General features: G+C 36.9%; 1 protein-coding gene across 1 annotated transcript in view; it reads left to right on the forward strand.

The window, feature by feature from the left end:
- The window catches only part of LAMA2 (laminin subunit alpha 2), a 672,905-nt gene that overhangs the window by 542,962 nt on the left and 102,643 nt on the right, over positions 1–27,300 (forward strand). The window contains 5 exon segments of the mRNA XM_047732179.1: positions 4,454–4,616; positions 6,122–6,332; positions 13,360–13,476; positions 14,186–14,349; positions 15,641–15,779. Of these exon segments, the coding sequence (XP_047588135.1) occupies positions 4,454–4,616; positions 6,122–6,332; positions 13,360–13,476; positions 14,186–14,349; positions 15,641–15,779 (794 nt within the window).

Raw genomic sequence — 27,300 nt, forward strand, 5'->3', positions numbered from 1 at the left:
AATAAATGAAACAAGATGGGATTGGGAGACAGACAAACCATAAGTGACTCTTAATCTCACAAAACAAATTGAGGGTTGCTGGGGGGAGGGGGCCAGGAGAGAGCGGTGGGGTTATGGACATTGGGGAGGATATGTGCTATGGTAAGTGCTGTGAAGTGTGTAAACCTGGCGATTCACAGACCTGTACCCCTGGGGATAAAAATGCATTGTATGTTTATAAAATAAAATTTTTAAAAAAGTATCCATGCTTAAGGATAAATGCTGGGCCATGTTTTCCATAGACTCTAGCATCAGCACTGCTCATGGGTTCACTCTGCCATGTACCCACTATCCAGTCTGTGCACTGCACGAAGGCACCAGGAGGGGGCAGGTGGAGATGGGATTTCATCCAGGTTTTGCTCACCACCCACAGTCCATCCATTAGAGAAAAGGGTTAGGTATCATCAAAGGTGTCTCCCTTCTCTAAATTGTGCATCTGTCAGGCAGCCTGGTTGTGTCTGTCCAGACAGGAAAACTTTTTCCTAATTTATATAAAGGTCCATGTGGGATAGTTGTGCTCCTGTACCAGGGAGAAATGTGGACATTGCTCCCTTCTTCTGGCAGCTACTGATGTAAATGGTAACACACATGATATGCACAGCCCTTTATAAAAGAACTTTAGCAAAACTAATCCAACTGTTAAAATTTCCTGAATGTTTAAATCTGAATATGCCAGAGGCAAATGAAACCCTGACTGAGATGTTTATATGTACAAGTCTTGGCAGTTCAGGAGATTTTTTAAAAGAAAACTCCCCAAAAGCCATGAGTGGGTTATACAACATAACCACACCATTTTTTTTCTCTTAGAACTACACTAATTGGGGATAGTATCAGTACTTTTAGGTTTTATTCGTGACAATAAATTGCTGTGGGAAAAATGAATGTGTTCGCCTGGCATTTGTCTAGTTTTATTTTTAGATAGATGGGATACCTTACTCCCTCCATCTTCCATTATAAGTAATGATCTCTTCATAGATTATCAAGGTCTATTAATCTAAGGCATTCTAATCTCCCTATAATTTTTTTTAAAGATTTTATTTATTTGCCAGAGAGAGAGAGTACACACAGGCAGAGAGGCAGGCAGAGAGAGAGGAGGAAGCAGGCTCCCTGCTGAGCAAGGAGCCCGATGTGGGACTCGATTCCAGGACCCCAGGATCATGACCTGAGCCGAAGGCAGTGGCTTAACCCACTGAGCCACCCAGGCGTCCCTCCCTATAATTTTTAAAATCTACTTTGGTATGACTCCAGATTAGATCACAAATACTCTATATTTTGTTCCATGAACTAATAGAATTAATGAGTGAACACACACACACACGTATGTATGCATAAAAACAACTCATAGTATTATCATATGTATTGAGATATACTAGGACTTAATAAATGCTAGACACCTTTCCTGTTTCTCAGGTCATAGTAGTATTTGTCATTCATGATGAATTTATCCATCAGAGGATATTTTTTTGGTTCAGTATGAAAAACAACTTTGTTTCTTCTGATGGATTAATGTATTTGTTTGTTACAGATACTGTATATGTCTTAAGTATCCCTTTTAAATTCTCTTCTATGCTTTGGTTACTGAGATACTATTAATATGTCTTTGGGTTTACATTATTTTTTATCTTTACTTCATCTCCTTTTATGTTAATTTTATCTTGTTTTTAAAGATATTTCAAAACTACTTAGGGGCACCTGGGTGGCTCAGTGGGTTAAAGCCTCTGCCTTCGGCTCAGGTCATGATCCCAGGGTCCTGGGATCGAGCCCCACATCGGGCTCTCTGCTAGGCAGGGAGCCTGCTTCCCTTCCTCTCTCTCTGCCTCTCTCTGCCTACTTGTGATCTCTCTCTGTCAAATAAATAAAAAAATCTTTATTAAAAAAAAACTACTTAAAATTTTCTCTGAAATAAAGTAGAAATAAGTAAATTTCAGAGCTATATTAATGTCATAATTATTTTAAATTCTGATGAACATGTACTGAGCTGATAGTGTATACCTTTGAATCTAAAAGACTGACATGTTCATCTTCAGTTTAAAATATTCAGAGAATTTCCAAATTAATATAAAAGTAGGGGAGCAATCACATCTCTCTTACTAAAATGATGCTTTTTTAATTCAGTATCATTTTGCTAACATCATTTTTGTGTGGCTTAATAATTTCTTCTAGTTGCTTATATAGTACTTTTATTTTTGAAAACATGATGCTTATGTTTCAAAAGGTACAGCCATCTTATTCTTTTCCTTTCCTTTCCTCTCTCTTATTCTTTTTCCAGCAATTTCTTCTCTGAAGAAGTTTAGTTTTGAGACTAGACCGCAAGTGAGTCTGTATCTCTCACATTACCCCCTTAGAACTATGCAGGCCCAGGACCTAAATTCAATCAAATTTCAAAAAATATCTCTAATCAAAGTTCTTTTATATACTCACTTTATAAGAGAAAAAGGAACATGTAGGCCCAGGACCTATATTGAATCAAATTTCAAAAAATATTTCTAATCAAAGCTCATTTATATATTCGCTTAATTAAAAAAAACCTATACCTTTAACAATTTGAAAAGTGGGATTTATGAATGCAAATGAAGTCAGTGTTTAGTTATATGATACAATTAGTTAAAATCAACATACTTCTACCACCTTTCCTGAAATCTAAGAAGTATAAACCTTACATTTTAATAATTAGCATTCTGCTATAGTTCTCACAAAGTCTACTGGATCAAGGAGCTTTGCAGTTAATCAGTCCATCATCACTGTTGTTCCTTAAGAAACACAATGCAGCCTAAGTGATAACTTAGCAACTGCAGTGGTGAAATCTTGAGAAGGTTCTTTGGTGTGTGTCAAAGTAGGACTATTAAGGAGTTGACAAAGAGCAAACTAGCCTCCCTAACTTCTAGGAATATGGCACCTGAGCAAAAATTTCTACCAGAGGGCTAGGAGTGGCCATGTTTTTTCTCTAAAACAGCTTATTTAAATTGTTCTGCAGATTGGATTATGGCTGTCAGAATAAGTGGTTGATGGCAGCAACTTTCTAACCAAATACCTTAATCATGAAAAGAGAATTTGAAACATGCATTTTGGGAAGGGTAAAATTCAAGATTGAAACCCAATTCCTTCTTCTAAACCATGATTTTCAAACTCTAGTATAGAGAAGCCACTGGAGGACTTGTTAAACCAAGGATTGCTAGACCCTTACCCCTAGAATTTTTAGGTCAATAGGTCTGAGGTAGGGCCTGAGAATCTCCATTTCTAGTAAGTTCCCTGGTGAGGCTGATGCTGCTTATTTGGGGACCACAGTTCAGAACCACTGTGTCACACCCTTCATGGTGGCTCTGTTCAGCCAGTATGCACCTGTTAAAGGAACCTGGAATAACTACCCTTGGAACAGCTTCAACCAGTGCTAATCAGAAAAGTTTCTCCAAGAGTAGAAGTGAATTTTCAGTATTCCTTATGCCCTGAATGATATCTTAGGATATAGCATGTTGTAATAGAAAATGTCTCTTGGCCAACGCAGGGCCTTATTCTAAGTACATTCACGGGTGATATTACAGAGATAACGATTGGCACACGAGAGTTTGAGAAAACACTTCCCCTCACCTTGTTAAGTTAATGCATCATAAAACACACTTCTGGAGAAGTTGGCCTAAAACCAGTGGTAGAATTGCATAAATGTTTCAACTCACCAGTTTTTCTGACTTTTATTTGAAATAGAATTCTTTTTTCAAATGAAACTTGCCCAGAATGCTAACCTGTCAGATAGATACTTGACAGAATAGACATTGTTTGTAGAATACCTGAAGCACCTAAAGAATCCTTAAATTCTGAAGAGCCCAGTTTGAAGCTTTCTTTATTCAATGCACAACAAACACAGACTCTTACAATGAATGTGATGGCTAGAAGGTAGCTTTGAGCCCTAATGTATAACCCTCATCCCAAGTCCAGTGCTTCCTCCCTCATTCCTTTAAACAGAACGGTGTGGAAGAGCGAGGGTAGGTTTGTTTCCAGAGACCTCATCCCTGAGAGGTTTTTCTGTGCTCGGTATTTGCAAATTGACTGAATATGATTGTGTCTTAGCAGTAGCACAGACCTTGTGTTTTCATCTTCCAAGGGGTAGGCTTTGTGTCTCATTGTTTACCTCTTACTTGAAAAAGGTTTGGGCCATTTCTTTATTAGCATGTTTTTCCTTGTGAGATAGAAACACCATGCTTCAATTACTGTGCCCCACAAAAGAAATATAATTGGACAAATATGTCACCTTTCCCTGTTTGTTATGGATCATTATTAACTACCTCTCTGTTCCCAGCAGGAACACCCGTGGCAAACTACATTTCATTTGGAGATCGTGGGGAAGAGCAGATGCTTGCTGCCATTTTTGCGTGTGGCACTTTTGTTTACTAATTTACAAAATTTGTCTTACCCCCTGCAGCTGTAAATGAAAAAGCTATAAGACTAAATGAAACTTTCGGAACTCAAGACAAGGGCTTTGAGAGAAATTTGCAAGCACTTCAGAAAGAGATTGATCAGATGATGGCAGAACTGAGAAGGAAAAATCTAGACAAACAAAAGGAAATTGCTGAAGATGAGTTAGTGTGAGTAGATGCTTTATTATTTTTTCATTTGATACAGTGAGCTTTCCAGATTGCTAACAGTTTTCTAAAATTTTCATCACACTTATGAGTAGAAGAGACTTCATTATTTTTCACTTAGTTATTATTTATCTTGCTCTAAAATGGATTAAAAGCATGTTTTCCTATATTTAAACAATTAAATAAATGATCTTTTCTGGTGCTTCCCTTCCATAACTAGGACTTGCTTTATTAATCACTTGCGTTAGGGACTTCTAAACCATCAATAGTTTTTTGTTGTTATTGTTTTAATGAAAATATCTCTGGATAAATAAAGTTGTGAATTTAGCAATCCATTTTGTGCATTTTGTCATTTTAGGAAATGCTGAATAGAAGAGTCATCAAATAATAAATGCCTACTACTTTGAATTTAGGGCTGAAAATTTGAGATTGGGAATAATAATTGCGATTTTACTAATGCAGATGAATTATGTGACCATACATTCAATAAAAAAATAGCTGTTTATTTTTATAGTCACCTAAATTCAAAGTGATGATATTAATACTTAAATGATATATTACATATATTATGAATAATATCAGCAACACTTGAGAACTTGTTACACATATAAATTATTTTTATAAAGATTTTATTTCTTTATTTGAGAGAGAGAGAGAGTATAGCAGGAGGAGCAGCAGGAAGAGGGAGAAGGAGAAGCAACCTTTCCTGTGAGCAGGGAGCCAGATGTGGGGCTCTATCCCGGGATGCTGGGATCATGACCCAGCCAAAGGCAGACACTTAACCCACTGAGCCACCCAGGTGCCCCTAGACATATAAATTATTAAACTCCACCCCAGACCTACCCAATCCAGAGATTTGGGGATGGGACCAAGCAATCTGTTTTGGCAAGTATGTCGTCGGGGATGGTGATGACGGTTAGCTTGAGAACTACTGTTATCCAAGTGTTTGGTCTTTTTTTTAAAGGCTCAGAATATTATCACTTTAGGAAAACGATTAAGTTAAAATCAGGAAACTCCCAGATCACTCAGCTGAAAGAAAAAAGAAAAATAGATCAACATCATGATATTGTATTAGCACGTCAAGAATAGTTCTGTTCACAATTTCTAAACAAATATATCAATGTTCATACCTTATATTCAAAGTAATGGAGAAAATATATCACTGTGGTGATACTGGGGGCTTTTTTGGGCAGGGGTATGTGAAGTGGATCATAAAATTTATCAGTCAGATTATGAGAAAAACGTGACTCTTTCAAATTGAAAATGCTATATTACTAATACATTTTAAATGTGTATATTTTTGTGCTTTAATATTAATTATAAATGGTCTTACCACTTTTCAGGTATCCATTTTCATCTTGATTTAGTATAGTCAGTCTGCTTTAAATACTGTCTTATTTTTCTGTTCTTTGAATGTTAACCTCTTTTTGTAACACAGTTTTAATACCAATAAACCGTGAGGCAGTGACAAGGGCTTATTGTCTGTTATTGGGCTGGGCTGCTTGCAGAGCTGCTGAAGGCCTTCTGAAGAAAGTGAAGAAGTTATTTGGAGAGTCCCAAGGGAAAAACGAGGAAATGGAGAAGGGTCTCCAGACGATATTGGCAGACTACAAAGACAAAGTTGATGATGCTTGGGACCTGTTGAAAGAAGCCATGGAGAAAATCAGAGAGGCTAATCGCTTATCTGCAGCCAACCAGAAAAACATGACTGCTTTGGAGGTGAGTCTTAGAGATTCTCACCTGAATCTGTAGGGATGGGGTAGAGGGTTGGGGGCTGAACATGGCTGATTAGTCAAGTTGATGCATATTTACCCAAATCAAGAACAACTCTGAAAGGAGACTTCTAAAGAGCAGAACAGGTAATGATCTTTTTTTCAAGAAAATTCAATGACCATTTCCATGGAATCAGATAAAATTTAGATAACAAAATATTAAAGATTCTGAGGACAGTGTGATACAATGGGACCTTGATCTTAATGACAACTTGTCACTTTCTAGAAATACATCTTGGGCAAGGCAACTGAATTCTCAAAGCTTCAGTCTTCAAGCTACCCAAAGAGTGCATTATGCTAGAGCACACCCAAGGTATCTCTGAGTACTGACCTCATATGATTTGGTAGCCCACGCACCATTGTTTAAACATCTAGCTGCCATCGGTCACAAAAGTACCAAGTATTCCCTAATGGAATCTGGCACATGGAGAGTCCAGTGTTTGGGAAGATTTTGGTTCTCTTTTTCTTTGTAATGTGTTCTATGCAATTGAAATTTTAAAAGGGACTACCACGAACAGATCAAGTCTGAGTGATTTTTCTCTCTTTTTCCTCACAGACAAGAGGTAATTCTCTCCTCAAGAAATGATGGGCAGCTTCTGCCTTTTTTAGAAAACTGAGGAGGCTGGAACTAAAATAGATTCTTCCTTCTCTTCTTCCCTCCCTCCCTCCATCCCTTTCTTTATCGTCCTTCCTTCCTCCCTCCCTTCTTTCTGTCCTTAATACTTGACGTGGCAAATTGAGCACTTTTCCCGAGAGTTAATTCAGCACATTTGATGGTACAACCTGTATTTGGTATTGAAATAACAGCAACAATTTCTCTCCAGGAACAAATCTACCTTGGCTGTTTACAAAGTGTTTAACCCCAAAAGATCTGAAAACAGCAGCAGACCTCTATCTCTTCTAGTGTATCATCTCACCCTCAACTATAAATGAATACTCTCTGGCATTTATTATGCTCAAAAATGTTATTGAATGGCAGTTGAATAGAGCAAATCTGGATTTCTTTTCATCTCCTCATTTCTTTCCATTTTCCTTTAGATTAAAAAGTAAAAGATTAAAGATTTTGTTTATGTATTTGCTGAGAGGAGGGTCAGAGGGAGAGGGAGAAGCAAGCTCCCCGATGATCAGAGAGCCAGATGTGGAACTCTATCCCAGGACCCTGAGATCATGACCTGAGCTAAAGGCAGATGCTCAACTGACTGCACCACCCAGGCACCCTGATGAGTTAATTTTTTTAAGTGTTTTTTCTTAGTCCCTCTTCTGGGATTTATCCTTGTCATTGTGATGGAAGATTAAGAAGGTTCACTTTTTTCTTGACTGAAGTATCTAATCTTAACCAATTTGGAGTTGACTGACATGCTGGAAATATTAAAGAAAAAGTACCATCTTGTAAGGCAGGATGCTGGGCTACTGTCATGTCCCCAGCACCGGCATGATTCATCCTGCTCGGTGACACACCAGTGGTGTAACTTACCCAGAGGTGCACCTCTCCATTTTATGGCAACAGTTTAAGAAATTAAAATTACCTATGTGGAAAGCATAATAAGCATTTGGGAAGTATTTCAAGAAGAGTTATAGTGGCTCAGTAAATGGTCCTTTCAGCTACTCCTTCCTTTTAGTGATGTTTAAAACCAGGAGCCATCATTCTTGGGCACCCCTAGAGATGCCTGGAGCTTATGTAGTCAGTGTTGCAATGGATTCTAAGCAGTCCTTTCTGTATTTTCATTTTGTGTGTCATGCTTAACTAAAGGCTTGTTAAAAACTTACTGGAGTAAATAGAAAAACTGACTAAATGACCATGAGTAAGACACAGCTTACTTAAGATTGCAAGGGCTGATTAGGTTGCTTACCTGGTAGACCAGCTAGCTGAGAATCACATGAAAAGTGTGTTCAAAGGCAGGTTCCCTGAGCTCCTATGGAATATGTCTTTTGGTTAGTCTGGGCTGTAGTCCAGGGTTCATATTCTAAAAATCTCCATAGGTTAATCCATTGTGCATACTGGTTTGAGAGTAACTGATACAGCTTATTATTCAGTCAAATGATGGTTACAGTGTATTTGAATAGATAAGTGCCTTGTGCCTATGTTCATAAAGAAGGTGCTACAGTTAAGGCCCAGATCAAAAGTTATTTTTTTATTTTGGGGCACCTGGGTGGCTCAGTGGGTTAAAGCCTCTGCCTTCAGCTCAGGTCATGATCCCAAGGTCCTGGGATGGAGCCCCGCATCAGACTCTCTGCTCAGCGGGGAGACTGCTTCCTCCTCTCTCTCTGCCTGCCTCTCTGCCTACTTCTGATTTCTGTCTGTCAAATAAATAAATAAATAATCTAAAAAAAAGTTATTTTTTTATTTTAAGGAAATAAGCATTTTTTTAATTAAAAAGGCTTATTAAGCCCCTACAAGTTCAAGAAATGTGCCAAACATAAAAATTGATTATATCAAAGACTGGTCCTTATGGTGTGGTCCTTAGAACTGTAAGGTGAACATCAGCTAGAAACGTTAAAAATGCAAATTCTTGAGCTCCATCCCAAACCTACCAACTCAGAAACTGGGAGTGGAGCCCAACAACTTGTGTTTTAAAAATCCCTCCAAAAATTTGGATGTAGCCTTAAGTTTGAGAGCCAGTGATATAAAGAATAAGTCACCATCTCTGATGGCTTCAGGTGATTTGTATTTAGTGAGAGGTACACATAAGTAAGTCACTGTTTATGCGCTACAGTAATTATCATAGAGGTAAGCAAAGGAAGGGAACCTAAATCACCTGTGGGTTAAGGAGAGCTTCACAGAGGACATGATGAATGTGCTGAGTCTTGAAGGAAAAGCATTACTTAGTTAAGGTAGATAAAAGGAGAACATCCCAAGAATATGGAAAACCATTTGTAAAGACATGGGGGGTGGGGAAAGAAAACATAAGACATTTGGGGGAAAATCTAGTGGATTGATAGGACTAGAATGAAGACTGCATGGGAACAAATCAGGGATAGAGGGCCAGAGAAGACAGACAAGGTCTAGAACTTGAGTCATGAAAGACCAAGTGCATTCTGAGATCAAGTTAAGGTATTTGGGTCTTATCCTGGAAACTATCATTAACAATTGAAATATTGGGGTCATAGATTAGTTATATTTTGGAAAATGTGTGAGTGGTTTATATAAACTGGAGAATTAGTTTTGTGTTAGGAAATAGTGTGGTATAAGGTTAGGAAAGTAGGCAGTAGTAATATTAAGTATCTGTCATATCTATCACAGCAAGGTGCTGTTGGTAACCATGATGTTTGACATTGACTAGGAATGATTCCTGGCCTCATATACTTTACAATTCAGGGAGTTGAACCTTTCACAGTACATAATACTGTGATTAATATGGGCTAGGAGCATCTGCAAAAGAGTCACAAAAATGATGGTGTCATAGCAATGACTAAGAGAAATGTTGGAGTCACATGAGCCCAAATGCAGAACTCTGGAAGCACAAGGTGATCCTACAAAATGTCAAAGAGAGCCATAAAATTCATTGCTCAGCTCCATAAGTGTGTAGTAGAAGATGGCTCTGGAAATAGCATTTGGATTATAGAAGACTTTGAATGGAGCCTTCCAGAGGGGCACAGGCTTAGAGGGGAAATTCCAGAGATGCAGAGAGGGTAGAGGGGACTGTGCACCTGGTGGACCCTGAAATTATGAGCCATTCAGTTTTGTGAGGTAACATATGCTCAAGAGTCAGTCCCCAAATCGATCATCAGAAGGTTGCCAAAGGAAGGATTCAGAGAAAGTAGTTAGTTGCTGGACAGGCAGGGAAATAAACTTCTGTGTATTCTTAATCCTTCTACCACACTCAGAAAGGTTTTAGATTTAGAGAGCTCTGGAATGAATTAAGATCTGATTAGAAGTTAAAAGTAGAAATATAATCAACTTTGATCTTAAGTGGAAAAACTTAATAGTTTATGCTTATAGCATTCTTTGGGAGAAGAATTCCCTTTATCCATGGACTCCCTTTTTGTTCCTTCAAGCTTCCTACCTTAGGTATTTCTTATCTTAAATCAATCTCTATCCATTCCCTCTCTTTATTTACTTTTGTGGCACTCAGAATTATTTTTAAAATATTACTATATTAATTCACTCATTCATTTACTCCCTCCTCCAGGCAAGCCATGAGGAACACTTCTTTCCTGCCCACTGTACCCTTGGGGCAACAATAGTGTCTGGCACAAAGACAGAACAGAATTTTTTTCCAGTGAATAAAGTGCCATAAAACAAAACAAAACAAACAAACAAAAAAAAGTTGCATCAATACTTTCATTAATATTTGGGAGCTCCAAATAGTTCGGAGCTAGATTCCATTAGTGTCTAATTTGAAAATTAGCCACCTCTGAAATCTCCCTGGTCTCTGGATTATCATTTCTGCTTTAGGATGATAAAGAACACATTTTTACCTTTGCATAACAGTTGGTTCCCTAAAGTGACTCAAATAGAACTTTTAGGAAGATTCTCATTCACTACTTAATTGAAATCAGAATGGGTATAGCTCTTCACCTAACATATATGTGGAAATATTCTCCCCTCCGATTGGAACAGCATTTTAAATTAGCTTGATTCATGAATACAAACAAGTGAAGTTGAAAAGATTATCAAGTGTCAGAATATAGCATGACTTTAAATCAGTTCATATAAAAGCTAGGGGCTAAAATTGATAGTTAGGGAAAAGAATGTTAAACCCTTGGAAGATAAGATATGACTTGTAAACAGCAACACCAGGAGTACCCCTACCTGTGTTGTCCATGAATAAGAACGGCATAGTGAGACTTGCTCTGAATTAGCCAGGGATGGGACTAGCTGAATGATCCAAGTGTCACCAGTGCAAGTAAGTCCCAGAATGGACTCTAATTTCATTTATTCATTCAAAAAATGTTTATGGAGGAAACTTTTCTAGGTCCTGAAGGTATAGTGATACATATAGACTGTCTTTATGGCATTTATATTATAGTGAGGGAGAGAGTCACTAGACCAATGAGTATATAATATGGACATAAAGTCTGGAGCATGGATTACTATATATACTAAGTAATATGTTCAGTGATATAGTATGGTATATTCAGTATGTTATGCTTCTTCAGTTATGTACAGTTCAACAGGCTGTGCATTTCCACGGGTTCCTATCCTGTACCTCCATCTTATGATGAACTGGTGTCCCTGATTTTCATCAAGTAACAGTGCTTTCAGCAACTCCCAGAAGAAGTAATCAAGATGGCTCAATCCACAGAAAAAATAAAATAACGTTATCTATGTTTCTATAGTTTGTGGCCACCCTATAGAATAGAATTCAGATAAAAGTGCTAAGACAAAGAACAAAATAATTATAAGTAAGCAATTGCGTTGTGCTTACTGTGTGCTAGGCAGTGTTCTAAGCCTGTTCTTCTCAGATTTTGCTGTGATCACTTAGAGTTCTTGTTAAAATGTAGATTGTGAGTTGGTAGTTCTTGAAAAGACAGATCGTGTTTTTCTAATACCCTTCCAGGTGTTGCTGCTCCTGCTGGTCAATGGGCCACATTGGAGAAAGGAGAGACTAAGCATTTTACATGAAGCTAAATAACTCACCCCAGTTTTGCATAGCTGGTGGATGGGCAGAGCTGGGATGCGGTCTCAGGCAGGCTAGTGCAGGCATCTAGTTTGTAATCACTGTGCTGTGGCATGTAGAAAATAATTGGGATGAGGATGACTGCTATTTTAGAGAGGTGGTCAGAGAAGTAACCAGGAACAGAGTGTGGAGGAAGAAACAAGACAAAGGACTGGGGGAGAGCTCATGGAGGGGGGAATTGCCACCACGAGGGTCACAAGTCAGACCCAGATGTGTGTGCTCGTAGCCCATTGAGGTGGTTGGTGAAGAGACAGGAAAAGAAGATATGAAATCAGTGCTGTCCCAGCACAAATAAGACAAGTGATTTCCATAATAGGAGAAACCGTGCTTTGATACACCAAGACCCAGGCTTTATCATTAGCTAGACCAGGGTCCAAACCTCTACTGCATAGTTAGTGTGACCTTGAGCAAATCATTTGTTCAGTTTCCTATTATTTGAAAAGGTGGTAAACACAGGAACTGACGAGTTATTGTAGAATTTAATGAGAAAACCTGATAAATGACCTGGCACATCTTGAGATATAAGTGAATATAAAACTAACATTATTATCTATATAAAAACATAAAATGACAGCGTTTTAAAATGGATGCTGTTAAATGCACAAGTGATTGAGAGGAGTGAGATGTATCAAGGGAAAAAAAAAGAGAGAAGAGGCAAAGGTACGCTCCAAAAGAAAAATAACAATATTTCTCTCTCGTTGATTTTACCCTTCTAGGCTAGGAATGGGTTCCATGTAGTTTTGAGACAAGCTCTCAGCATCAAGGAAAAATCAGAGCTTGCTCTCTTTTTATGGAACAGTCCATTAAATTTATTCTTCCATGTGTTCATTTCTCTTTTTTTGAAAATCACTTCCCTTAAGTTCCCTTAAAAGTCTCACTTCTTCCAATTTTTACAGAACTCCCCTAGACTAAATCTGCTTGTGTTTATGCTCACAAAGTACTCATTTGGACCTTGATTCTGGAATGCAATGTCTAGTTCCAGTGTAATTCAGGGTGCTACCACATGCTCAGGAATTTATATTTGGTACTTACATTTGAGTTTAAAATGGGTGTCCATCTTGCTTCAGAAATAGTTCTTCATTCCTCAACTAACATCACATAACTTTTCTTCTCTTGGATGACTTTCTCACACTGGGAGGAAGAAAGTATCTAGATAGGCATATAAATAAAATAATTCTTGAAGGACCAGCCAGGTAGTTGATATCATTCTCATCCAGCCTCATCGTCAACCCAACATGCCTTGTTTGCAAATCCTGTGTTTAGTCCCCTCAAGGAAGTCGGAGGAAGGAATACCGGGCCAGATAGGGTTTCGTCCAAAGGGCGTTTTGATGTTTTGTTCGTACTGTACTACAGAAAAAGAAGGAGGCTATTGAACGTGGCCAACAACAAACTGAGAACACTTTAAAAGAAGGCAATGACATACTTGATGAAGCCAACCGTCTTGCAGGCGAAATCAACTCAGTCATAGATGTGAGTATTTCATAAAAGCCAAAGTTAAAAGAAAATAATAATGGCATAAGCTTTCATAAGTGGGAGGCAGTGATAAATCTCAGCAACATAACCAAATACTATTTTTTTTTCTTGTGGGTGTCAGATCGTTTCTGCTTGATTGCATTGTGACCATGCGAGCTCTTGGCAACAGTTAAAAATCCACATTGTTCTCCCAATAGACATGAGTGCCTCTGTGAGAGTACTCACAACACTCCTAGAAACCTTTATTTTTTTTCTCCATAGTGATGAAGGGCATTTCTTGTTCCCAGGATAGCTCTTAAAATCTGCTTCAATATTTATATAACATTGGTTAAAAGAGAAATGTAAACCTGTAAGCAGACTTTCAGTACAGTGTGTAATGCAGTAGATAGACACTGTACTATATGGCAATAGAAACACATATGGTCTAAAAAATTCTAATGGCTATCATTTATGCATGTATACCTAAGAAGAAGCATTTTCTTAGAAAAAGATAGTTAGGTTCTTCTTGGTGTAAATTGGCTCCGTGTATTTCCAAATCTCTCTCATTAAATAACAGCTTTTATTCTGTATTCTCTTTTTGCTATATTAGTAAAATTGAAGTTTCATTAAAAAAAAAGTGTGTGTAATTATATCTCCTAGAGAAATTAGTAACGGAGAGGAAGCTTGGATTCACTTACTTAAAATGCCCTCTCTTCTTATATATCAGTATGTTGAAGACATTCAAACTAAATTGGCACCCATGTCTGAAGAGCTTAAAGATAAAATTGATGACCTTGCCCAGGAAATAAAGGACAGGAACCTGGCTGAGAAGGTGTCCCGGGCTGAGAGCCATGCGGCTCAGTTGAATGACTCGTCTGCTGTCCTCGATGGGTATGTCATTTGTTGTTGGAAATGTCTGTGTATCTTGACACTTGTCCAAAAGTTGTGACGAGCAGAAATGGTAGAGCATTTCTTTCAAATCTTGATTTCTCTAATTAGGAACATACGAGCTACATGGCCTTTCTGTGGGAGAGCCTAATTAGAAGGGTCTGGGCAAAGCTCCACTGAAGGCAGCATCAAAAGTCTGAGTTAAAAGTGGATTCAAATAAGGCTGGGTAGGGAGGGAACATAGCCCTAGGCTATACTAAGAAAAAGTATTTTCTGTTCTTTATTAAAGAGAGCACAACGGTTGCTTTATTAGTGCTTTAAGTAATAATGTATAAACACCCATTCTGCTTCAAATTCTAGTTTTATATTTTTAATGAAATCAAAACTATCGCTAAAATAGTGGCTTTTGACAATGTGGTCCCATAAATAGCGTTTAAGTCTTTTTTTCTCTTTCAAATTCCAGGGAAACACTACATATTCCCCTGTGAAGTAACAGCTCACTATAGCTGGGACTCTTAATGGGTCAGAGGAGGGAGGGTCAAGTGGCAAAGTGTATTTGACCTATAAATCGCCTTCTAGATATAACTGGTATGCTTCCGCTACAATTTTGGGATTGTCATAATAAATATCAGTCCTATAAACCCCAAGAATAATTGCCTCATATCTGTTATTTAATATATAACATGTATAAAGGTTCTATTCCAGGACTCGATATCACTGATACAAAGGAGAATATTGATGTTTGAAGACCCTGGCCACAATTTAGGCACAATTCATTTTATAGTAAACTTTTGCCAATTAAGCTTGTAAGCTAAAAGTCCACAGATGCAGGCTCCAGGTCCTTAGTCAGGGATGTGTTGGCCATGTAATCTGAGACAAGCTATTTAACCTTCTGAGATTCATTTGTCTTCATCTGGGCAGTACACCTCCCCTAAAGAGATTGTGTGAAGTTCATTCCAGTACTACGGTACAGGTGCTCTCAAACATATAGCATGCTTTACAGATGACCTAAAGGCTCATCTCCCTGCTCATAGCTGCCTCGTACATGTGGTTGCAGAAATTTTTGAAGGACACTATGGGTGTTTAAAAATATATTGGTCGTATTTCATAGCTGAATTATTTAGGAATATGAGTTTAAATTGAAAACTATAATATAATAAGTAGCTACCTCATTATGACTTGGAATCAGTGATCTTGGCTGTGATCATTTGGAAGCCATATTGGTTATAAGTGGAATGTTCTTCATTTGAGTACCAACTGCTCTGATGTTCTTTTTTGGGGGCAATCCCAACAGAATCCTTGATGAGGCTAAAAACATCTCCTTCAATGCCACTGCAGCCTTCAATGCCTACAGCCATATTAAGAACTCTATTGATGAAGCTGAGAAAATTGCCCAAGAAGCTAAAGGTCTTGCACACGAAGCTACAAAACTGGTAAGAACTGAATAGTGTTATATACTAAGAATGCCGGTCAATTCTTTTGAAATAAGGGTCCGGAAAAAAATTGCTCAAATTTAAATGAGCTCAGGAAAAATCCCAGCAAATTAGAATATTTACTTTGAATTCTTTTCAGAGGCCCCTTTAAAATCGTATCCAAAATAACTTTCAGTGTGCTGTGGTGCTAGAACTCTTTTCTCAGTTTCTCCCTGCGTCGTACTACTCATGAGGGTCTTGAAATTACTGCAGCTGCCCCCACAGTTTTTTGCCACCAACTCACAGAAGAAAAACAGTCCAACATAAGACTCTGGACAGGGACATTTATTGCTATTGTTCCAAACATCATCTAAAAGAAAGTGCCCTGAAAATTAACACCACTGCTTATACTCTCCCACAAATTGGTTACATGCGAAGCTCCACTAGGAAGCATACATTTTACAAAACACATGAGATGCTATGCTTCTGAACTGTTTATACCATTTGTATCAATTGGAACTGGGTACCTTCAAAGGAACATTTGGCTGCTGTCATTCTTCAAAATACATTTGGAAATAATATTTCAGAATTTGGGGGCTCTGAGTATAGCACCTTATCTGAGTATCTTTAATACTGAAAAATCTTCATTCTTTCCATGTAGAACAACATTTTGTAAATAAGTTATGTGATACACCCTCATAATACTATTTGAGGCTAAAAAAATATTTCATGGGAAGCACATGCTGAGTTAAAATGTTCTGAACTAAATGTTCTGAACTCCTTTGGTCTTTGCATCAGAATTTCAGAGGGGAAAAAAAAAACTAGATTGGACCTTTGTGGATGAAGTATACATAAATAATTAGTGTTAAAGAAACAGATCAATGTTTTCTCTGCTTTGGTATTGGACACAAAGGTTTGTTTTGGATCTCAGGGATAATAAAGATATTTACCACACTCTTAAAAAGTTTATTGTGTGGTCATAGTGAAAAGGTCATATTCCATCAGCAGTTACTACTGTTTTGGTTCCTCTGGAATAAGTGATAATACCATATGTTGGGTTTATTTCTTATTCAAAAGTGTGATCCAGTTATTGCAGAAACTTCCTTATGCCTGGTTATCTTTTCAAAATGAACTTATTTTTCAAATCTAAATTCTTTATCTTCTCATCTTCTATTTTAAAGACTGAGATCTCGGGGCGCCTGGGTGGCTCAGTGGTTAAGTCGCTGCCTTCGGCTCAGGTCATGATCTCAGGGTCCTGGGATCGAGCCCCGCATCGGGCTCTCTGCTCTGCGGGGAGCCTGCTTCCTCCCCTCTCTCTGCCTGCCTCTCTGCCTGCTTGTGATCTCTCTCTCTCTGTCAAATAAATAAATAAAATCTTTAAAAAAAAAAAAAAAGAGAGACTGAGATCTCCAAGTTCATCATTTTTATGTGACCTCTGCTTTACTGTAGGACCATTTTTAGCATCTAGCACTGTACCTGGCAGATAGTAGGCACTCATGAGGGAATGAATGAATGAATGAATGTTATTCTAAGTAATATCTTTCAAGTCTATCTATAATCATTTGTACCAGTCAAAACCTCACTATTGTTACTGCTTCATCTTCATAAGCTTCTAACATTTTTTGTTATAGAGCTGTTTAATTTCACCCAAATATAATACTGGCATTTTATATGTAGAATGCTGTCATTTTTATACAGGCAGAAAGTGTTCTCTTTCCTTAACACTGATGCTTATACATGACAGTCTAGTCAGCCTCAAGCATAGAGCTGGGATGAACTGTAATACATTGCCATATATACTCTTGTTATCATCATTCCTTCTCTTTTTTCCATATCCCACATAAAAAATAATTAAATATCTGAAAAAGTACAAACTAAATCCTAAAGAGAGTCACTTATTGATTAAATGGCTGTCTGCAAACTCAAAGACTGATTTGTCCCAGAAAGTTTATTGGACTGAACAGAAAGTTTGTTGAAACTCTCTGAACAGAATAAATAAAGTTTTAATTTTAATGTCAGGATAATATAGTTCTGTTTTACTAAATAAATATATTTGCCAGTCATTAAGTTGAGCAATTACATAGCTAGGACTAGCATTCTGTATATGTAATATCTGGTATTACTGCTGGATAAACGCAGAACAATGAGACTAAGTTCATTATTTATGTATGAAAGAATTCAAGGATAAAAATACAGAAGAGTCCTTTACTGACTTGAGTCTCTCCCTAAAAAGAAGGAAAAATGTTTTCAGTGGATCAGAAAGAAACAACAAAGAAACAAAGCAGGAATTTACATGAGGAGAGATAAGACCTGTTAGACAAACAATAGAACAGCCAATTACTATTGTGAAGAAAATGGACGTGAAATAATGTGAGAAGAAAAAAAAAGTATTGAGAATAACCTAAGGACAAAAGCAAATGAATGACAGAAATAACCTCAAAGTATAATTGACAGCATGTTTAAAGCAACTTCCATTTTAAAAAATCTGCTTAAGTTTACCTATTTATAAACACACACACAAAATCAAGAAGGTCTTTGAGAGGAAAATATGAGTGAGAGAAAGTCGGTCATTTAGCTAAGTAATAAGCAGGTGGAGGTTTTATACAATTAGACTGTTGTAGAGCATTCCTATATAAAGAGTAACAGGTACGTGTCTTGCATACATCATTTATTTAAATAACGAAATATTTTGGAAATGTAGATATTATGAAGAAACAAATACTATTTTTCTGTTAGTGTCAGGTGGAATAAATAGTATAAAGCATCCGTTTTCCAACACACAATGTCCAAGATAATGTTTCATTTAGTACTTCTCATTGGTGGGTTCAAGGAAAGGAGAAGGGAAATGTGTCACTTTAGAAAAGAGAATATTAAGATTATTTTGTTCTAATCTTAATTGTTTTGGGGCTATAAAGAGTCCTCTGATGCTAAAACCACAGAAAATTAAAATTTTTTTTTAAAAATTTCTAGATGTGTGAACTTAAAACCTATGTTATCAGCCAGATCAGGTTTTAGAAGTAGGCAGACAAATAGATTTCATATGCTATTGGATGAATGGAATCACCAGCAGAGGCAACAGACTTCAGTGGCTCTGGCACATGAGGTCCTTTGCATTTTCCACTGGAAAGGTCTTAGGTACTGTGCACTTGAATCTGGTGCCTTCCAATAACAAACAGCAACAACAGTGAAAAGAAGGGTTATATAGAGTGAATTCCATAGTTCTGGTTCTCTAAGATCTCTCACTCTCTTTCTCTCTCTCGCTTCTCTCTCTCTCTCTCACCTCTCTTTCTCTCTCTCTCTCTCTTTCTCTCTCTCTCTCTCTCTCTCACACACACACACACCCACACTCACCAGCAATATTCACTAATACCCTCTAGCCCAGGTTCCCCCTTCTCAATTAGTGTCAGTGTTCAGTCTGATCTTCACCAGAATGAGCATTAGAAATAGAAGAATTTATACTAGGTTTCAAGTCCAGTACACTGTGTTCTTTCTTTTTAGTCTCCAAATTCAAGTTCTGTTACTTGCTACAATTACTCATCATTTGAGGGAGCCATAATTCTAAAAATCTTCAGTGTGGTATTTTCCAGATATTTCTAAAAAAATAATATGAAATACAGAAGAAAATGAAAGCAATTTGTAAGTGACATTTTTTTCATAGAAACAAGAAGAGTGAGGTAGTAAAGAACAGTGCTGTATAAGCAAGATGTAGGCTTTAGATAAACTACAGAGATGAGGGAGAAGTCTAAAAAATATATATTTTATAGAAGGAAGTATACCTAGGAATTAAGTAAGTTTAAAGACTTGATTCTAATAAATACAGGAACTGCTGTTGTAAGTGATTTTTTTAGTGTTTATTCCTTTAACATGAAAAGAGTAGAAATCCATAGAAACCTCAAAAGAAGTTTTTTTATTGCTTTTAGGGTCAAGAGTCTAAGGAATGAACTAGATTTTTGTGAATTTACTCTTATGTGGCAGATCAGTGGGGAGAAAAGCCCTGATAGGAAGCAAGGACACTAGATAGGAAAGCCAGAGATTTCTGACAACATGCAGCCTGAGTTAATTCAGGTCCATCCTGATGTTAGAAATTCATAGAAATGCTAAATAAATTATAACTCCCCAAATTTAATGCATACTTCCTATAAGAAAGAAGAAACAAAAGAAAATCTAAAAGTACAGAGGGAGGTTAAAATAAAATGGCACAGTCTAAAGCTGCCATTTTAGTGGCTCAATGAATTTGAAACCTAAATATGCATCATAGTATCTAGGAGCTGGGATTTTAAAGACCAGGCAGGGAGAGAAGATATCACAGACATCACCTTGAACCTCTAAGAGAAGTCTCTAATTGAAGTATACAAAAGCATGAGACTCTAGGACGATTATCTTCATTAATGAGCATTCATATCTTGCAGCCCAGGGACATTCCTGGAAGTCTTGTTTCTTTTCATGCTTCCAGTTGTGAAAAAGTGTCTTGTAAGATGCTAAAGTCACAAGCCTATGGATTGAAGTCCAAATTTATACCATCCATATGGTACAAGACTTTACAAGTTGAGAAATTAATGGCAGGGGTACTAGTCTTGGCTCTTAAAACCTCTAGGGCATCTAGGAAGATACAGAAAACTATTCTGTTCTGATACACTATAAATAATCAAGTAGAAGTGAGGGTAGGCAGGCAAAGTACTTAACATGATCCTGAGATTACTGAAAAATCTGTAAGAGAATTTAAAATTATTTAAATTATTAAAATGTAAATGAATAGAAAAGAGGAATGGAAGAGGGACTAAAGACTATGGAAATTTGTAAAAGAAGCAAATACAATTTCTAAAAATGAAAAATATAGGAATTAAAATTAAAAATTGAAGGGGAGGGCCAAACAGCACATTAGTAACAGATGAAAAGAGAGTAAGTTAGAGTTGACTTGTCCAGAATGTAGCAAACATGGTAAAATATAAAAGGATTTTAGGAGGCAAGGAATGCAGATTATAAAAATGTAAGTCTATGAGGAGTTCCAGGAATTGAAAGAGTGAAAATAGGGAGTAGTAATGTCAAAGAGATACTGAAAATTTTCAAATATTGGTGAAAAACATGATTCCCCAAAGTAAGGAAAACCATCACATTAAATAAAAAAAAGTCTACACATGAAAAGATAACTGTTAAACTTACAGAAACCAAAAAGAAAAAGAAAACAAAATCTTAAAATAATCTAGAGAGAAAATGCAGATTATCTACAAAGGAATAAGACTTTACAGTAGCATACTTCCCATTGAAGTCACAATGGAAGTCAGAAAATGCACTAATATGCTCATGGTATATTATATAATTATATGATATGATATGCCACTCAACTCAGAATTCTAAGGACAAAATAATGGCATCTTCAGAGAAAAACTGAAGGTTTACCAAATATAGACTCCCATTGAGCTACTATAAAATATACTTCAAAAGGAATGTCAACAAAATCAAGGAAATTGGAGATTAAAGAAACAAAGTGAACAGAGAAATAGTAAATGTGTACAACTTAAGCATAGTGAAAATTATAATGAAGATAATTACTAAATGTATGTAATTGTTTTAAATAATTGAGGCAAAAGAACAAGAGAGCAACAATAGGAAAATGGACAGATGGTCAGAGTTAGAAGTTTTTAAACTCTGAAATTTGGGGAGGAGAGTTAAAAAAAAAAACTGATTAGATTTAAACTTTGTTAAGTATATGTATTAAACATTGAGGATAATCATAGAGGAGTAAAAATAACAATGTTAATCAGAGTTTTCCAGAGAAACAACCAATAGGATGTATATATATATGTATGTAGAGAGTTTTTGAAATTTGTTTTAAGGAATTGACTTACACCACTGTAGGGGCTGTCAAATCTGAGTTCTGCAGGACAAGCCAGCAGGATGGAGAACCAAGGAAAAATTGATGTATCAAGTTCAGAGACAGTCTGGAAGCACAATTCTTTCTTTTTAGGAGGATTTCAGTCTTTTCTCCTAAGGCCATCAACTGATTAGAGGAGGTCCACCTACATTATGGAAAGTACTCTGCTTTACTCAAAGTCTACTGAGTTAAATGGTAATTATATCTAAGTGATACTTGCTTGACCAAAACCTGTAGACATAGCCTAGCCAAACTGACACACAAATTTAACCATAACAAACAGCTATACTTTCCAAATAACCGAAGAGAAAAAAAATGTGGAGAGTGGAATTTTCTATCAATTCTTTTTTTTTTTTTTAAAGATTTTATTTATTTATTTGACAGAGAGAGATCACAAGTAGATGGAGAGGCAGGCAGAGAGAGAGAGAAAGGGAAGCAGGCTCCCTGCTGAGCAGAGAGCCCGACGCGGGACTCGATCCCAGGACCCTGAGATCATGACCTGAGCCGAAGGCAGCGGCTTAACCCACTGAGCCACCCAGGCGCCCGAATTTTCTATCAATTCTATAAAAGGCCAAAAAAATAGAAAAACAGAAGCCAAAAAAAAGGTAAATATAAAACATGAAATATAAAATTTAATCAAAATACAGCAGACAGAATAATTATGACTAGCTGCCTCAACAAATAAGCCCTGAAAAATCAGTTGCTTACCACAATCCAAATTTCTGTCTCATATCCTACCCAGTGTGTCAGAAAACCCTTCTCCATCTCATAGCTACACCATACTGTGGAGCCTCTGAGGTAGGGAAAGAGAAAGACAAAAGAGACATGCCTGCTCTTCCCTGCCTTGGCCTGGACCATATCTGGTCTGTTGATCAAGAATAGTCACATACCTCGATCTAACTGTAAGAGAGACTGGGAAAAATAGGCACATAGAATTTTTGATGAGCATTAACTGTCTCTGTTTCAAGTTGCCTTCATAATAAATACAAACATTAAAATTACTAATTAGATGACAATAATATTTATATTGGTTTTAAAATGTTGAACAAATGCAGCCATCAATATATGGTGTATACAAAATATACCACTAACTCTAAGGGTACAGAGGACTGAAAAAGAAGGGAGGCAAAGAGATAAACCAAGGTAACACTAATCAGAAGAAAGCTGGTGTACTAATATTAAATAATAAAAATAGGCTTTATATATTTTTTAAAAGAATTATGAGAGATACCATCATCACAATTTAATAAAAGGATCAAGTTAGCAGGAAGATTTTAAAAAAAATTGAACCCACAGAGTTGTAACTACACAAAGCCTAAGAATGAATAAAGGCAAATGTCAGAATGAGGAAATCAACATATCTATAATAATAAAGGAAGATTTTGTCATTTCTCTCTTAAAAATTGGTAGGTCAAGTGAAGAGATGTAAGGGTGCAGATATGGAAAGTATACTACACAAGTCTGCATTAATGGTCTTATAGAACTCTGTATCAAATAGATAATTCTATATGCCCCATTAGATAAAGGACTCATGAAACTAAAAAAAAAAAAAAAGAGAGAGAGAGAGAGAACCATGAACTAGACCACAAAGCAAGTATAAGTAAATCCCAACACTCCAATGGCACCTCGATTGTAGTCTCTGATTGCAGTGCAATAAAATTTTAAAAATTATGCTTATTGTTCCCCAAAAGTGTTTTAAATAAAAATCACACTTTAAAGTAATTCATGGGTCAAAGAAAAATATAGCTTGAAATTACAAGTACAAAATATGTTGTAACAAAATGGAAATAAAACTACGCATCACATCCAGTGGCACTAAAAAGGCAAGTGGAAATTTGAAATGCAGTTCTTAGGAAAGGGTGAGAACTGAACCCAATTATCTAAAGTTTATGCTCAAGAAGTTCAAAATAATATATAAAGAAAGGAATAAAAATAAAAGCAGAATTTAACAGCCTAAGGAATATATTATTAGGAAGCTGATTCTTAGAGTAAGAAGGAAGAACAGGACTAAGTAAGCAGAGTTCACACATTACTTACACATATGGACAGGATTAGGAATGAAGAGTGGGACGTAATAAGAGAGATAATATAGATTTAATATGGGTATACTCAAATATATGAGCAACTTTTTAAAAATAAATTTGAGTGCTTGATGAAGTGGAAAATAAATTTAAATGTACTCAGAAAGAGTAAACCTGAGTAGAAGTCTAGTCATTCAATGAGTTGAGTCAGTTGTTAATCCACCCATAACAAAATAATAATGTCTACCAAAATTTCAAGGATTCAATATCTAAAACATTCTACAGAACAGAAAAACAAATATTCCCTGGCTTACTTTATGAGTCTGATATAATCTTGATGGCAGAATGCTGTACGAGACAGGATCAGAAAGCAAAACTGTAAGTCAATCAAAAATAGAGATGTGAAACTTTAGATAAAATATTACCAAACCAAGTCCAAATCTATATTTTTAAAGATCTTGACAAATACAGTAAAAAGTTAATATTAGTCAAATATGGATGATGAGGATACAGGTATCTATATTAATTTCTGTTCCTATCAGTATAATTAAATTATAGTCTACTTAAGCGTCTTAACTAAAATGAAAGAGGAAATTGAACATCAGTTCTGCAGGAGGAGCTGTCCTGAAAAATATAAAGAAAGTGGTTCTTAAAGGTTCCGGGAAATGAAAGGAGCAACCCTCATCCTTCACACCAACAAGAGGTCCTACGTTTCTCCCTTTCTTTTTAAAATGCATGATGCATGCATATTTTATTTCCTTTTAAATTGAAAAGAGAAGCAGGAAATTTCAAGCAACAATCAGTCCCCTCACCTAACTTATTTGCTCACCTCTAAATTCACACTCCCAGGACAATCATTGCTAATCTTCCAACGATTTCTTCTCCTTCTGTCTCTCTTGGTATTATCATTATCATGCTATCATGCAATTTATTACTTTAGGGCATTAATCTGTTTTCATTCTCACGACTGACTTTCATCCTCTGCCTAACCTGTGGTTTTTGAGCTGGGCTGTCTTCAGGTTCTATGTGCTTCCTTCCTGGCTTCTCCGCTCCTGAGTCAGGTGACGGCCCAGTGACTGCAGTGGGTCCAGAGGGAGTAAGTGTCTAATGACCCATGCTGATGTGGTGAGGGAGGCATGTCTGTCCTGCTAAAGTGAAGATTCCTCTGCTGAAGTCACACACTTTCTCTTATCTCCTTTTCTTTACATCATATTTTGAATTCCCACCATCTCCCCTGCAGAGTTATTCCTTTTATCTAATCTCTTGGTACTGTTTTCTGAAAGCAGTGTCCTTTGCTCAGAATTCAGATGTTAATTTTTTTTTTTCCTTTTTCAAAATTTTATTTAAATTCAAGGTTGTTCACCTATGGTGTAGTTTTCGTCTCAGAGTTAGAACTGAGTGAAAGGTCAGATTTTAAACGAAGTAATTCATATGTCTGAGGAGTCTTTTGCTCTCTTCCTCTATTTTACTTCCTCGTGGGAGGGATATGACTGAGGGTCTCCCCTCACCCATGCAGCAGTTGGAAGAGTCAGAAGAAGTCATCCCCAATGGGTGAGATACACCAGGCCACACGGTGTCGCAAAGAGTAAGCAGGCCAGTTCCCATGCCCCGCTGTGCAAATCTTTGGGTCAGACGCAGTCCTCACAGCCCCAAGATCCCTGGGCTTTGGAAGCTGCCTAGTTTCTCTGATTGCCTTCTGCTGTGCACGGTGAACTCCCACGCTATTTCACTGTGATGTTTTGTTTTTTTCCTACTTGCTTTTCCCAGAAAACAATGTTCCCGGAATTAAAATGTAAGCTGCTAGTAGACCCCCTAGTGGACAGAAAGGTGTAGCACCACAGCTGGCCTCCTGAGTATTTTGCTCTTCACTATTTCTCACCCAGGATCCCGTGATTTTCATACAGCTAACACCCGATACACAGGAGTTGCTCACTAAATGCAGGTTGTCAACCCTCCCATCTCCAAACACTAATGTCAGAAATCTAGAATGGCCAGGGTGAGTCGGAGTTTCAGAATTCACAAGATAATTGGTATGGTCACGAGATGTAGGAAAGTTGAAGAGAGGAGACTATTTCAAAGGAAAAATAAAATTACTTTTCTTTCCCTATTTAGTCTGAGGTAATGTCTGAATATCTGTTTGAATGTACATGTCATGTGGGATTTTTTTTTAATGGGTTGGAATTAGGTTCTACTGGTGTGCTAGAATTTCTCAATCAGGCTGGGGAAAAAGATAGCAAGATAGAATTGGGGATTAGAAGATCTGCCTTCAAAATGAGTGCATTGTAGGATCTATTCTGACCCATCCCCTGACTTGATTCTTATGGTAAATATAGTCCATAGAGCCCAAGTCCTTTCATCTGATTTAATATTTAATTTCCAAATATGTAAGATCATTGCTTACTCCTTATTGACCTATTTATGGTACTTATAAGAGGTACTCATGAGCTACTTATCCACATTTTACATTTTCTCTTTAAATTTTTAAAAATTGTGACCATATATTTAATGTACTTAATGTGTAAATAGCATTACAAAACACAATACACAGGGTAACCAGAGATAATTAGAATTCTTACCTCTCCACAAACTAGCAATAATCATTACATGTTTTCATTTGTCATGCTAGTAAAAATAATGAATTCTGACTTTTACCTAGATAATTTATTTTCCTTTATTAAAAGTTTTCCTTTCTTTCCTACTATTATTCTGTCCTTTAATATTATTAATATTATTCCTAATAATTTCTTCTTATTTATTAGTTTTTGAGTCCTTATAGTAGCAAGATTCCTTGACATCATTGCTATTGGTGTATAAATCATAAGGGTAAACACTATGAATCTTGCAATAGTATGATTAAACATTAAGGCATTTCTAATGAGTGTTTGTTTGGAAATGTAGTCATATCTTCTCTTCAGTCTGTCTTATTTAGTATTTGCTTTGTATAATTGGATGAACCAAAATACATAAAGAATACTTGCCAGGGGGGCGCCTGGGTGGCTCAGTGGGTTAAAGCCTCTGCCTTCGGCTCGGGTCATGATCCCAGAGTCCTGGGATGGAGCCCCACATCGGGCTCTCTGCTCGGCAGGGAGCCTGCTTCCTCCTCTCTCTCTCTGCCTCTGCCTACTTGTGATCTCTGTCAAATAAAAAAAAAGAATACTTGCCAGGTCATTTTTGAGTTTTTATTTCCTCCATAAAGGGCTGTGCAAATATTAGTAAAGTACATATTGCATTCAAAAGGCTCAATAAAATGTGGTGTTAGTCGAGTCGTACACTTTAAATCACATTTTTTTGTGATTTTGTATTTTATTGTGTCAGCCACTGTTTTAAAGTCATTCACATAGTCATTTTAACTTCTTATTAATACCTACAATCATTGGGGGTGCCTGGGTGGCTCAGTCGGTTAAGTGTCTTCCTTTGGCTCTGGTCATGATCCCAGGGTTCTGGGATAGAGCCTCATGTCAGGTTCCCTGCTCAGCAGGGAGCCTGCTTCTCCCTCTGCCTCTGCCATTCCCCCCACTTGTGCTCTCTGGTCCTATCTCTCTGTCAAATAAATAAATAAAATATTTTTAAAATATACCTACAATAATTGGAATTTAAATTTTATATCCGTGTAGTATTAATGGGAAAATAACATAAGCCCGTAATTGAT

This window comes from Lutra lutra, chromosome 6, assembly GCF_902655055.1.
Source record: "Lutra lutra chromosome 6, mLutLut1.2, whole genome shotgun sequence".
NCBI classification, from domain to species: Eukaryota; Metazoa; Chordata; class Mammalia; order Carnivora; family Mustelidae; genus Lutra; species Lutra lutra.